The sequence below is a fragment of the Gymnoscopelus braueri genome (assembly GCF_963280865.1).
Source record: "Gymnoscopelus braueri genome assembly, chromosome: 21".
Lineage (NCBI taxonomy): Eukaryota > Metazoa > Chordata > Actinopteri > Myctophiformes > Myctophidae > Gymnoscopelus > Gymnoscopelus braueri.
In genome coordinates this window covers 10,641,149-10,653,951 of record NC_137623.1, presented here as the reverse complement: position 1 = coordinate 10,653,951, position 12,803 = coordinate 10,641,149, and the positions used below count along the sequence as shown (strand labels likewise).

Genomic DNA, 12,803 nt, shown 5'->3' with positions numbered 1-12,803 from the left:
TTGATGCATGGACAGGTAAAAGCAATATGGCAGAAACTGAACCCATCAAATCAATCAAAATGCCCCAGGCCACCCGTTTCGGATGCTATCAATGCACTGAATGGGAGATTATCACGTTCAATCAGACCTTTGATTGGTCTAAGTAGGTGAGCTACCGCCTACCAACGGGACTCAGTAGGTGATTTCTAGTCATTCTGTGGGTTGATGATGGCTTGTCAACGCAGTATGCCGGCTACTGCAATTGTAAACAAATACGGTAGGTCGTTATCGTCTGATTGATTCGCTTTATCAGACAAGTCACGTGACTATTGCCTTTTTTTTGCAGCGAAAAATAAAACTATATTTTACAAAAGTTCCTGCATTGTATTTTGTTCTGATTACTTTCCTAGTGAGAATGTATTTTATGCCTTCAGTCCTCTTTCTGTAAATGTATAATGATGTTTAGATCGTTAGGGTTACGTTATTCATTTTATTATTATTAGCGCGAGCAGGTTGCTGTTAGCAACGCTCCCATGTTCCGCGGACCTATGATCCCATTGTTCAGCAGGATGTCTTTAGAAAATCAGCAATCAGGTCCCAAATGGCATTGCAACACAATTAATTCAACATAATGTGTATATAACATGAAGACACACAGTTATATCTCATTTATATATATAAATACTGTAAGTTTGACGCACGCTTTACCGTTTTAGTTCCCATAGTAACGAGCGGACGATTCTAATTGGTCAACAGCTTTCTGCACTAGCCATGGGTATAGGTCCTATTTACTAAACCCGCCTATTACATCCGTCCCTTTACACGCACACATACGTTGGTATACACAGACTGTTTCCGTTTCCGTTCTAGACAGGATCTTTGATCAATGTCTGATAATCAGACTATTGTTTACATTCAGCCGTGTGGTGTTTTGGATGAATCCACAGCTCATCACTGCGCTCGACCGACAGGTTGGTACAAATTTAAAGTTTAACAGTGGAATTGTTTTATGTAGTTTTAAGTTATATGTAAGAATGTATTCAAATGTATTTCCTCTAGCCTTAGATCAAGTCTCGTAGATGTATTTTATCGAGTCTGACTTTTACTAGTAGAAAGTTTTGACTTTCTACTAGAGTCTTAGCGACCACTCCCCAGTGTTCCCTGGAATTTCACCAGTAAAACCCGTATTTCTCCAAACATGTACAAATGCACATTCTAAGGTGCTTACCCGCTTGTCCCAAATGTTAACTAGTTGTCCGGAGTATTTATGCAATGTATTAGTCAATATTTTTCAATAAAGACGTGTTTTAATCCCGTCTGTGGCCGATTCTGTCGTAAATGTTCAATGTGCGGTATTTACGGGACGCATCTGGTGAAAGCCGGAATTACAGTCAATGTAAACGGGAAGTAAACGAGGGGGGGGAATTGCGTTCGACCACAGACGGGATTAAAACACTTTTTTTATTGAAAAATATGGACGAATACATTGCACAAATACTCCGGACCTAGTTAACATTTGGGGCAAGCGGGTTAGATTTTACATTTGTAGATGTCTGGAGAAATACGGGCTTTACTGGTGCCAAAAAAAGTCAGATTCGATAAATTTAAATACATATACAGTCTTGATCTAAGGCTACATTTCCACAAGATTGTTTTGCTTTACATTAACGGTTGTAGAACTTTACTTGACTGCACCATCTTCTGTCAGAGAGAAGGTGATTAAGATGTAATTGTTTAATTATGACTGACCCTGCATACTTCTCACATCAGTATGTTTAACGAAAAAGATTACTATCTTTCTAATCTGTGCAATAAAAACAGAAACATGTAATCTAAGCATCTATTTTCTATGTTTTAGGCCCAATCTGGCAGGTAAAGGTAAGACCTATGGGATTGTTTATATAGTGTATTTCCAGTCATGTCATGAAAGTGTAATGGGATTAGACTGTTTTATTGCCCAGATGCATGTAAAATGTGCAGTCCCCTTCTAGGAGTAGTTTACCCCAAAAAGTACTTATTTTCTATCAATTACACACCCCATGAAGCCTTGAATTCATGGATTTTTTTTCTAGCATTCCTAATAATAATTGATAGAAAATAAGTAATTTTTTGGGGTGAACTACTCCTTTAATCACATAGATTAAAGTTCTCAGTCACCGTGACTGAGTTATTTTAGTGATTTGGATTCCATAGAAGCCAGCAAGTCATCAAGCATGTCCTGCATCAAAAAATAGGTGTCTACATTATGTGTCATGTCATATCAGCTATTTTCAGTTACTTTGATATGGCCAAGCTTGCAAGGATGGGACCAAGTAAAAAACCCTGGGGGGTGCGTTAACACTCTTATTCAGTACTGATATGTGTGTGTGTGTGTGTGTGTGTGTGTGTGTGGTGTCTTGATTATGCCATTAGGGAGTAGAACCTCCTTTTCAGGGGAGCAGAAGGCGGTCTTGAGGTCATCGTTTGAAGCTGGGATGACTTCAGCTTCAAATGATGCCTTGATTCGAGATGCAGCTCGGAGGACTGGGTTAGAGATTGGAGCAATACGAGTAAGTTTCCTTTGAGATTACATAAGATAACATTACATATAAATTGTGCGTTCCCAACTGTCGTCTTCTTTTTTTCCTTTCGGCTGTTCCCTTCAGGGGTCGCCGCAGGGAATTTCACTTTTCAATTTCACTTTCCATTTCACCCTATCCTCCACCCCCTCTTTTGTCCTATTTCACTACATCCATAAATCTCAAGTTCAACTTTGGTTTTCTTCTCTAGACCCCCTGACTGGCAGTTAACCTCAGCATCCTTCTACCAATATATTCATTATCCCTCCTCTCAAAGAATCCACACATTCCAACCTGCTTGCACCCGTTTCTTCACCTACTTTCTTCACATTTACTCTGTGTAACCTCACTGTTTCACCTGTTGTATATTTTGATATGGAATCGTAATCAGTATTAACTTGCCTTAATTATTGTTGTGTGTGTCTTTTCAGACCTGGATTGGAAATCACAAAAGAGGCATAAGACCTCACTCAGGTTCTAGGGCCCCCCGGCCCCCAAAGCACAAATTGCTTTTTACAAAAGGCAGCTCGGGGTACAACAGATTTGTTGGGGAGGAATTAAGCACTGGTGAGAGAATAAGCCTTTTAAGTGTCAGGTGTATTGCAGCGTATCATAAACCATTTAGAATTATCATTAACTTTTTTAGGGACTGTTAATCTTTTGTCTGCATTTCCGAACTTTATGATTTATAAAAAAGTGTGCTTGTTTAATTATTGTTGAAGATGCACACCTTGCATTCATGCTCTTGTAGGGCTGGGCAATAAAACAAAATCACCTTTTTAAATTATCGTGTGAATCTAAATATATGAAATAAATTGGATAAATACAAACTACTACTACTAAACTACTAAATACAGCCTTTAAAGGGATAGTTCACCCACCAAATTTTTCTTCTATCGATTACTCACCCAATGGAGCCTTGAATACATGGAGATTTTTTGCCACATTCCTAAGCCAATAATGTGATGACCGGTGGAATCTCAAAGAGTCTACATTGAGTCTCCGCCGGTCATCAAATTATTGGCTTAGGAATGCGACAAAAACTAAAACATATCCATGAATTCAAGGCTTCATGAGGTGTGTAAATGATAGGGTAAAAAAGTCATTTTGGGGGTGACCAGGAAGATGGCACTTATGACAAATCATAATATTACAATAATCTTAATGTAACAATATCTAGAGTAAATTCAGGTGTCATAGTAGCAACTGCAGTAAGCATGAAACTTAGGATAGATACCAGATACAGTATTGCCCAGCCCTATAAATCTCTAGCCATTTGTTCATCGTACTGATAAGTACATTGAACTGCTCCCTGTCGTTTTTCCCATATTTCTTAGTTATCTTGTCCGTGTTCAAATCTACTTTTGTTCAGACTTCTCTGTCATGCTTCTGTCTGTCAAACTATCATGACTTCACTGTCATGTACTAACATGTCAAACTAACGCTCCGTAGACACCCATAAATGTGCTTTTTCCCTCCATTCTCAGGCACTAGCAATAGTTTGAAAGAGGCGGCCTCTAAGTGGTCATCCTTAGATGATGCCACACAGAGCACATACCGGCAGAGCGCTGCAGCTGTAAACGCTCCAGCGCCCCCAAAGCCCCTTAGCCCTACAGACAGGCACCGTAAAATGAACAGGCACCTGAAGCAGATCGACATAGAGGTTTGGAATCAACATAACAGATCTCCGCTTACTGATACGTCTGGGGAAATATACATTCTTTGAATAGGCTAGGACTTCACTTGCATTTCCTTTTTTAATTTGATCTCTTTAAAACATTTCCTACTTTCCTAATCATACAATAATGTCATGCAAAATTAGCTTGTAGATTGGCTATCTTCGCCATTTGTTTAATTCCCAAACATTTTTTTGGTCTGTGGGTTGGGTTTCATAAATATTTAATCAATGAAAAGTTTTAATGAGCTTATAACTAAAGGCAACTTTGTTTGGATCCATCAGACCACAGTTCTTTTTCCTTGTGCTGAAATGTAACAGATTTTGGACAACAACGTTATTTTCAGACACCCTAAACTTGTTTCCTTGGTTCTGCAATGCATTTTTTGGTTCCAAATTGTTTCCACCCAATTTTAGGCCTTACATTGACATATATGTCACCAGACAAATCACTAGGTAGAGATCTTTGCTAATCTGGCTATTCAATAGGACATGGTGATGTAATTACCTCTGCCAAACAATGTTGGGGAGGGGTAATATTTCCACCACAATTTGTCTGTTAGAAGGATCTAAAAAGTAATGAGCACATTTCCCTGAGGGACTCTACTCAACAATGAATGGCATTTAAGTGGTTAATTGTCATAATTTGGCTTTATCACATCATCAGTTAGTTGCTGAACAAAGTAATTTTTATGCAAATGCACGCACATTATATTGTGGAGTTGTTTCATTTGTACACATAATACATATGTTTCATTTTACACGCAATACATATATAAACAGAATTTATATTATAAGCCAGGGGTTATTTCAAACCTATGCTAAGGTTGTCAGTAACCTCAATCGGTGTAATACTTATGTTGGTTTAAGGCATTTTGACCAGCCCTGTTTTCTTTTGTTCAAAATTTGATTAAAGGTGTCCGGGCTGAATGCGGTGGGTGTGGAGATTGTGGTGCTGGCATTTGACCCTCAAAACAATATACTTGTTGTACATGAGAGCTCTAGCGAGGGAGGCAAGGGTTTCATCAACTCAACCGGCATATCCAATGATTTTGCTGTGTATTGTAAAGGTTGGTAGAGACATACATTCTCACAGATGAACCAGACATTATGGGGGAGTTACTAGATTTCTTATTTCTCTTTCTTCTCCATTGCATTTCCTAGGAGATAGCTTCTCAGCTTCAAATCCTTCCTGCCCCAAACTAGACAAGGGTGAACTCACAAAGAAGGTGACGGCACTTTTCAAACAAAAATACAGTAAGTATGTATATACAGCAAGGATTTATTTAAAAGGAGTTGTTCACCCAAATACAACTTTGAATTAATCATTTACTTATCCTGAGATTGCGCTTAATGCGCTCAGAGTTTTGGTTAGTGTATAGCCCCATCCTTTACAGCGATTATAGAAGCCAAAGCTCTTCCCGTGTTTAATGCGTTGCAAGCAAACAGGGATCAAACTTGATGAAAGTGAAACCGTATAAAAAATATGTTTAACTCCAAATTTCAGCTTATATGTACTGTATCTTTCTAATTTCTGTGTCATTATGTTTACAGTGTAGGAATATAACCATAGCAAAAGACAATAGCTTCTATAAACCAGTTCAGTGATCAGATGCATGAGCGAAGAACACGCCTAGCACAGCGTGTGACTGAGCTCTGGTTGAGCCACACATGCAGAGTTGGAGTTTATAAATTGATTTTTGTTTTTGAGTGAACTACCTCTTTATAAAGTCATTATGTTAACCAATCTGTATGGTTTAGTTATTTTAAGCGATCAGTATGGTGGAGTTAATCAAACCAGCACATCTGCAGGAGGTGGTCTTACTCCTTAGACCCTGGTGTGTGGTAGGGTCAAGTAACGGACTCTCAAAGTTATTTGGAACAGACATTGCGCCGGATTGGACAGTAGATGCACTTGCACTGCCATCTTTAATGTATTTTGGTGCTAGTTACTGTTTTTTTTCTTTCTGTAGAAGACTGTTTGAATGCAGTCACCAATCAAAGAGCCATTATACCATCGTCTGTCTGAGTGGTTATCTGCCATTGTTTATATGCAGAATATTGTGTATGTTAATGTTTACATTTTGATATGGTGTCTGTGTCATTTAGAGGACGCCGGGGGTGAGGGTTCAGTACCCTACAGGAAAGCCAAGGAAGGCATGTACCTGAAAGTGACTGGACTTCCTGTTGGCCTAGAACTGAAAAAGCCCAACAATTATGGAGCGGACCAGATGCGGAAGATTTTGAACGCTGCAGAAAATGTATCTTTTGAAATAGGTAAGTAATCTTGAAATTTACAGACTTCATAAACTTCAACCCTGAAACAAACTATAGTACCGCCTTATGCTTACGTAAGGTTTTTCTGCACATCTGGGTACACATTTCACAGAATGTTTATCATTGGCATAGCACTACTGTCCTTCTGCACCATAACTGGCAAGAAGGAAAAAGTTGCCACGTTGGTTTAAAAAAAAGGAGCCGAGGAGACATTGCTGTTTCAGTAATTTCACATTTATAAGTGGTGTTTTAGTTGACTTGTTGGTGTGTCTGCGTCAGAATTATTTCTGCATTGCATTAGTGAAAACGTCTTAAGTCTATATTGCAGTGGTGAAAAAACTCTTTGTCTTTGTAGTAAACCAGTGTGCCGAGGAATCTCCTGAATCTGCTATGGCACTGCCGACACCAGTCAACGGTCAGTGTTTATGTAGTCATTTACCATGTCTATACTAGGTTGATTTAGGTGATGTTAGAATTTTGCTATGTGTAACATGCATCTGCTGCTGTAAGCGGATGCAGTATTTTCACATTTGTGTGTGGTATGCGTGTTTATTTGTTAAGTGTGTCTGTCATAATTGGTCACATATTGTGGTGAAAAAGTTATGGCCTTTGTCTTTGTAGATATGGAAAGCGCTGAGGAGCCAGTTGAGCAACCGGACACCGTGGTAGAGCTCACAGGGGACACCATGGTAGAGCTCACAGGGATGGACGGTCAGTCTTAAAGAGTCATTTATCATGTCTATACATGTCTCTATACTGGTTTATGTTTATCATCAACAGAAGCATTATACACTGATGTCTATTGTTTGGAATGATCAGATAATTTGTCATTTAAGTAAAAATGCATAATGTGCTTCTGGCTTTTCCAGTGTTACAATGTACTGCTTAGTTTAATATTGGCCTCTGTGTCCTGGTGTTCAATTTTCATTGCGCATTGCAAACACATAAAACCTGGGGTATGCAGGTGGCTGCAGAGGGCTAGAGCAGCATGTACAGCTTAATATTTCCAAACATTCAAAGCGCAGAGGTGTGAGAGAGGCTGTCTGCTATTGGGATCTTGTGTGAGCCATATCAAGAGTTAGCTCATCAGGCTAGTTTTCATATGAATACTATATGGTCAAAACAAGGCATGTATGTGAACACACTACTGGGACCTGAGAAAGCATTATAGGCATTTTAACCAATTTGCTGTTAGTTATTTGCCAAACCACAACAGGGACGTATCGCACATGATAATAGTATACACATCAAACCAGGCAAGGTAGATGGGGTATGAGTAAATATGTACCTTTCCTAGTGTCTAATGGGGTGAGACGAGGCATTTTGTCACCTGCACTTTTCAATCTTTATATGTATGATCTGTCAAAACGGCTAAACAAGTGTAGGTGGGAGATAATATGCCTCTTAATCATCTGGCCTATGTTGATGATTTTGTCATGTTTCCCTCTACTACTGGTTTGCAATAACTACTGAGAATGTGCTCCTGCTATGGTGTGCAGTATGACATAAGTATAACTCCAAAAAGAGTGTTATGATTGTTTTTATTCTGGTCATATTGTACCCCCATACAACAACAGTGTATCTTAAATTAGAAAAAATTGCATAACGATGCATTTAGGATTTCGTTAAGACTACCAAGATGGGAAATAGTAATATGTTTGTGACTTGTATAATATTCCCACTTTTCATGCTGTGTTGAGGAATATTATGTATTGATTCAGTGCTGTAGTCTAGGTTTTTTTCAGACTGTATACCATCATTATTCCCTCGCGCATGTCTCATGCACGCACACATATACGCACACGGGCACAGAAAACATATATTGTGGTTACATAGGGTGTTCTAACTCTATATGTTGTGTCTTTTTGCATTGTCTTGTATTTTATTGTATCAAATGTAAACACATACAGAGAAAAAAAAATGTTCTAACATGTTAAGAATTTGTGTTATCTGGAATAGGTTCACCTCTTGATTTGGAGCAACTGGATGAAGGAACATACGACCTTGTTGTGTTACATGGTATGTTTATTTTGTGTGGCACCCCTTTAACCACTTGAACCCTAGCATTCCTCTTCTGGGGGATTTCGTGTAGAGGGCAATAAATACAGAGATTACCCTGGCCAACCAACTTAAGTATCGGTGGTTTGTGTGTTCTATAAAGATTATTTGATGTGATTGAGGTTTTGCAGCTGAATATTCTCGATCGCTGACAAATGTACAGTTGGATATTAACAAAGTTACTTTCTGAATTAGCACAGTGTATGTCTGTCAGATGTAGTTCTACATGTAAGAGTCTGATCTTCCTCTTTCCAGGTAATGAGGCCAGCATTGCTACCGTGCCATCAGCTGTGGATGGTCAGTATTCAATATGGAAACATTTAAGTGCATCTGACTGTGCAATAGCATCCAAACTGAAATGCAAACTTGGTAGTTGTTTGTCTTGTCTTACAGTATGTTAAATTAAACTGTGATTACTGAATACTTCATTTGTAGGTGGGAACTTCTTATAAGCCCTACTGTGTTTCCATTCTCTTCTGCAATGTATTTATGTTTTTTTTTTAATTCATTGTCTCCTTATGTACTTGACTTGTTATTATACATTCAAAATCAAGTGTCTGATCTTTGTCATTCCAGGCGGTCAGTGTTCTTCAGAGCTGGAGACCTCAACTGTAGCGAGGGTGCAAGCTGTGGATGGTCAGTATTGAGTATTCAGATACAGTAATTATGTGTTCTTGTACGGAAACAAACGGTATCCTTAATTTAAGTTGTATTAGCAAATTAATACAACAATTGGTAAATGGTCTATACTTTTCTTATATTGCCATCTTCAATGGCAAGGAAAACCAATAATGCCTGAATGAATTGATCCTACCTCTGGTCTACTTATTTTAGTACAATAAAAAGGATTTAAAATTAATTGTTTAATACACATGAAAATGCAGTTTCCATTTACTTATATTAATGAGGTTGCCACAGCATAGTTTGCATAATGTGTTTATCACATTTCAAATCAGTCACGTATTCCATTTCATATTCTTACACATCTTTTATCTATCTTTCAGATCCAGAAACCAGAAAGAAGAGAAAGCGCAAGCAGAATCACTCTGAAAAACCAATAAAGAAGCCGAAGCCAGCATCCTCAGTGCCAACAGCTTTCACAGGTCAGTCCTTAAACCATTTGGACTTATTTCTATGAGTCCAATTCAAAAGACACCTTATAAAGTGATCAGATGGTTGAGCCATGTGCATTTTCACAGCATGTTTATTATAATGATCAATCAATCGATTTGTGGCTTCCTAGGCCAGTTCATGCCTTAATGGGTTAAATATGTCATTTATCATGTCTATAGTCGGTAGCCATTTAATCCAGGTGTCTGACGATATACTATTCTGAGTAACCATCAGCACATGCATATATAGATGAGGATTCTTTTTCGCATTGATAAGAATTTGTAAGAAGAGTTGCCTGCAGATATTTCTTTTGACTTTTTTAACTTAAGTCATGCGCTTCCATATTCTTATGTCTTTCAGATCCAGTTGCCTCGGGGGAGGAGCAGATGGCAGACAGCGTGTTCGAAAAACTAAGAAACATGTTAAAAAAAAAAAAAGTTGAACAGTGGTGAAGTTACTAAGTACATTTACTTGTACTTGAGTACAATTTCGAGGTGCTTTTACTTAACTGGAGTATTTCCAATTTTTTATACTTCTACTTCACTACATGTCAGGGACAGATATTGTACTTACTCCACTGCAATTATTTGAAATTTAGATTTACTAGTTACTTTGTAGATTTGGATTATTATTACAAAACATACATTAACCACTTCAGCTGTAGCTATTTTGAAAATGGCAGATTTGTATACTTTTTCAAAACTTGTGAAATCCACATACTGAGTACTTTTACTTGTACTACTTAAGTATATTTTGATGCCGATACTTTTGTAATTTTTGAATATCGGGACTTTTACTAGTGACAGAGTTCTACACTGTGGTATTGATGTGGTACTTTTAACCGAGTACAAAATGTCAGCACTTTTCCCACCACTGATGTTAAAGCCCTAGTCTATTATTTTGTGTTTGATCTTTGAATATTTGTAATCGTTAATTGTTGTTTTTCATTGTTCTCCATTAAATGGAATTGTGTGAAGTACCGTGTTGGAAATTCTTTTAAAATAGTTAAATGTCCCAAATGCATTGTTACAGCATGCAAAAGCAAAGTATTGAGATTATTATGCGGGTATAGACCAAGTGAAATTATGAAGCATATTCATAGGTGGGGGGGGGAAAGATTTTTATACAATGTATAAGGTAACAAGCAACACATGAAGCTTAAATACCCATACCAATGTGTGGGGCCTAAAAAAAATTTAATGCACCTAATGGGGACAATGTAATGTCAGATGTCAGATGAAAATTTTGGATTACACCATTATATATTCTGTACATGGGAGTGATAGACTGAGTTGGTTTAATATTGGGGTATGGTAAACACATTTAACAGATTTCATATGTTTAATATATACTCAATAGCTGAGGTCCAGAATTGAGGTTAGCTGGGTTATGTGGAGGTGGATGGATGCAATGACTGCAATTCTGAAGAACCCCACGATGAGCTAATAGGGTTGAGGAGCACCTTAAGCTGTCATCAAGACAAAGTGACCACAACCAAGCCCTCACACATTGTTCTGTTCTTGGATTGACTACCATTTTACTCTGTCGCAACTGGGTGACCAGCCAGGCTCAATGTCCTGCCAACTAACTTCTCACTCACTTGTTATGGTTATTATGAATATTGGTCTGAGACTATCTATTTGACACAATAAAACTCATAAATCATTCATGGCATTCTCTGAACTCGCTGACGCCTGTGCACAATATCTGTCTCTTGTCATGTCATGTCCAGTACAACAGTATATATATTCCCAATCTTTCTATAATAAACTGAACAACTGGGCCGGTCTCATCCTGTTGTGAGTGCATGCTGACTCAACATGAACCATCACCCACCAGACCCTGAGTTCCAGTGGACAGGCTCAGTGCCCCAAATTAAAGGTCTTGTGGCCTAGAATTCAGAAGCTTGCTGGCTCATGCTCATCCGAGCATGCTAGCATGCTCATCCGAGTTGATGTTTTGTACACCATGTTCAATAGCATTAATGTTTAGCACACATCCAGGGGCTTCTGTTGGGCAGAACTGAGACCTCAAGTGAAAAGCATTCACAGCCATTTAGGAGAATGGATTCTACAGTTGCTATGAAGAAACTGAGCTGGAAAGGGAGGGTAGGTGTGACTTCCACACACAGGCTGAAGTGGAAGGGACTTCTAGGGCCCAGACCCAGGCCCAAAGGTCAAAGGGTCTAGATACATTTGGTCTGACTTATACATACTGTTAACCACTTTAACCCCAGCATCAAAAAAAGTTCACACATAGGCAAAGTTTATGAACAGGTAAAATGCACAATAAAGCTCAGAGAATTAACCACATGAATCCACATTAATTTAGTCATGTTAGTCATTATAGGTGATTCAGGGAAAATGGCAGATCTACAAGCTTAGTTTTAGGTGGTAAAGTGCTTCCAGGGGGCTCATTCAGTCTGTCAGGTTGGGTCCCAATTCCCAAACTCCCAAATAGTGTCAAGAATCACCTCTGCTCAAGAAAGGCAAAGATCCTGTTCCGTCAAACTCCTGGCAAAGGCAGGTCACTACAGTAAGGCTTATAGCATTCGAAGCCGGTGGTTCCATGACATTCTGCACACCTTGGAGGAAGAACCAGCGAGACATCGGCAACAGTCTCCATCTGTTCTGCTGCCATTACATCTTCATGCCGTTCTTCAGAACCAGAGAGAGAGAGAGAGGTTCTACAAGCTTGGCTAATTAAATAGTATTGGAATTGGTCAAACTAGCCATAGATAGGTCTGGTACTAATAATAAATTCATTTTCAACTCAACTTGTCCTTACTTTAATGTAAGTAGGCTACTGTATGACGTAAGGGTTTACAACATTTATACAATTCATACCACAAAAATACAATTCACTCTGCTTTATGAAGTAAACTGTGGTGCACAAAGTAAATATTACCTGAGATTCATACATTTCTTCCTGCTGTGTATGGTAATAGAGGCATGTGGTGTACTTGTTTTCTGATGCAGAACAAATTTACTTTTTTGCTTGGTTGATACAGATTCGTATGGAGTTGGAGTATATTAAGAACAACTTTTTAGAATCCGAATGAGATTTACAGTTACAAAATGGGTTTACAGGTATAATGAAATGCCTTAATACAATTGAAAATTAAGAAATAATTATTTTCTTAA

At 38.4% G+C, this 12,803-nt stretch overlaps 1 protein-coding gene across 2 annotated transcripts; it reads left to right on the top strand.

The window, feature by feature from the left end:
- The first annotated feature begins 909 nt into the window (after window positions 1-909).
- On the top strand, window positions 910-10,155 carry LOC308077122 (uncharacterized protein). Of its 2 annotated transcripts, XM_080417682.1 has the most exons (13): window positions 910-950; window positions 1,838-1,857; window positions 2,392-2,528; window positions 5,129-5,282; window positions 5,377-5,469; window positions 6,322-6,489; window positions 6,845-6,904; window positions 7,111-7,200; window positions 8,449-8,508; window positions 8,803-8,844; window positions 9,124-9,183; window positions 9,552-9,650; window positions 10,021-10,155. In XM_080417682.1, the coding sequence occupies exons 3-13, from the start codon at window positions 2,454-2,456 to the stop codon at window positions 10,110-10,112; spliced, it is 993 nt and encodes a 330-aa protein (XP_080273808.1). In that variant the 5' UTR covers window positions 910-950; window positions 1,838-1,857; window positions 2,392-2,453; the 3' UTR covers window positions 10,113-10,155. The 2 variants fall into 2 exon arrangements, with proteins under 2 accessions (XP_080273808.1, XP_080273807.1); XM_080417681.1 differs by lacking the exons at window positions 910-950; window positions 1,838-1,857 and having other exon boundaries at window positions 2,268-2,528.
- The last annotated feature ends 2,648 nt before the right edge of the window (window positions 10,156-12,803 follow it).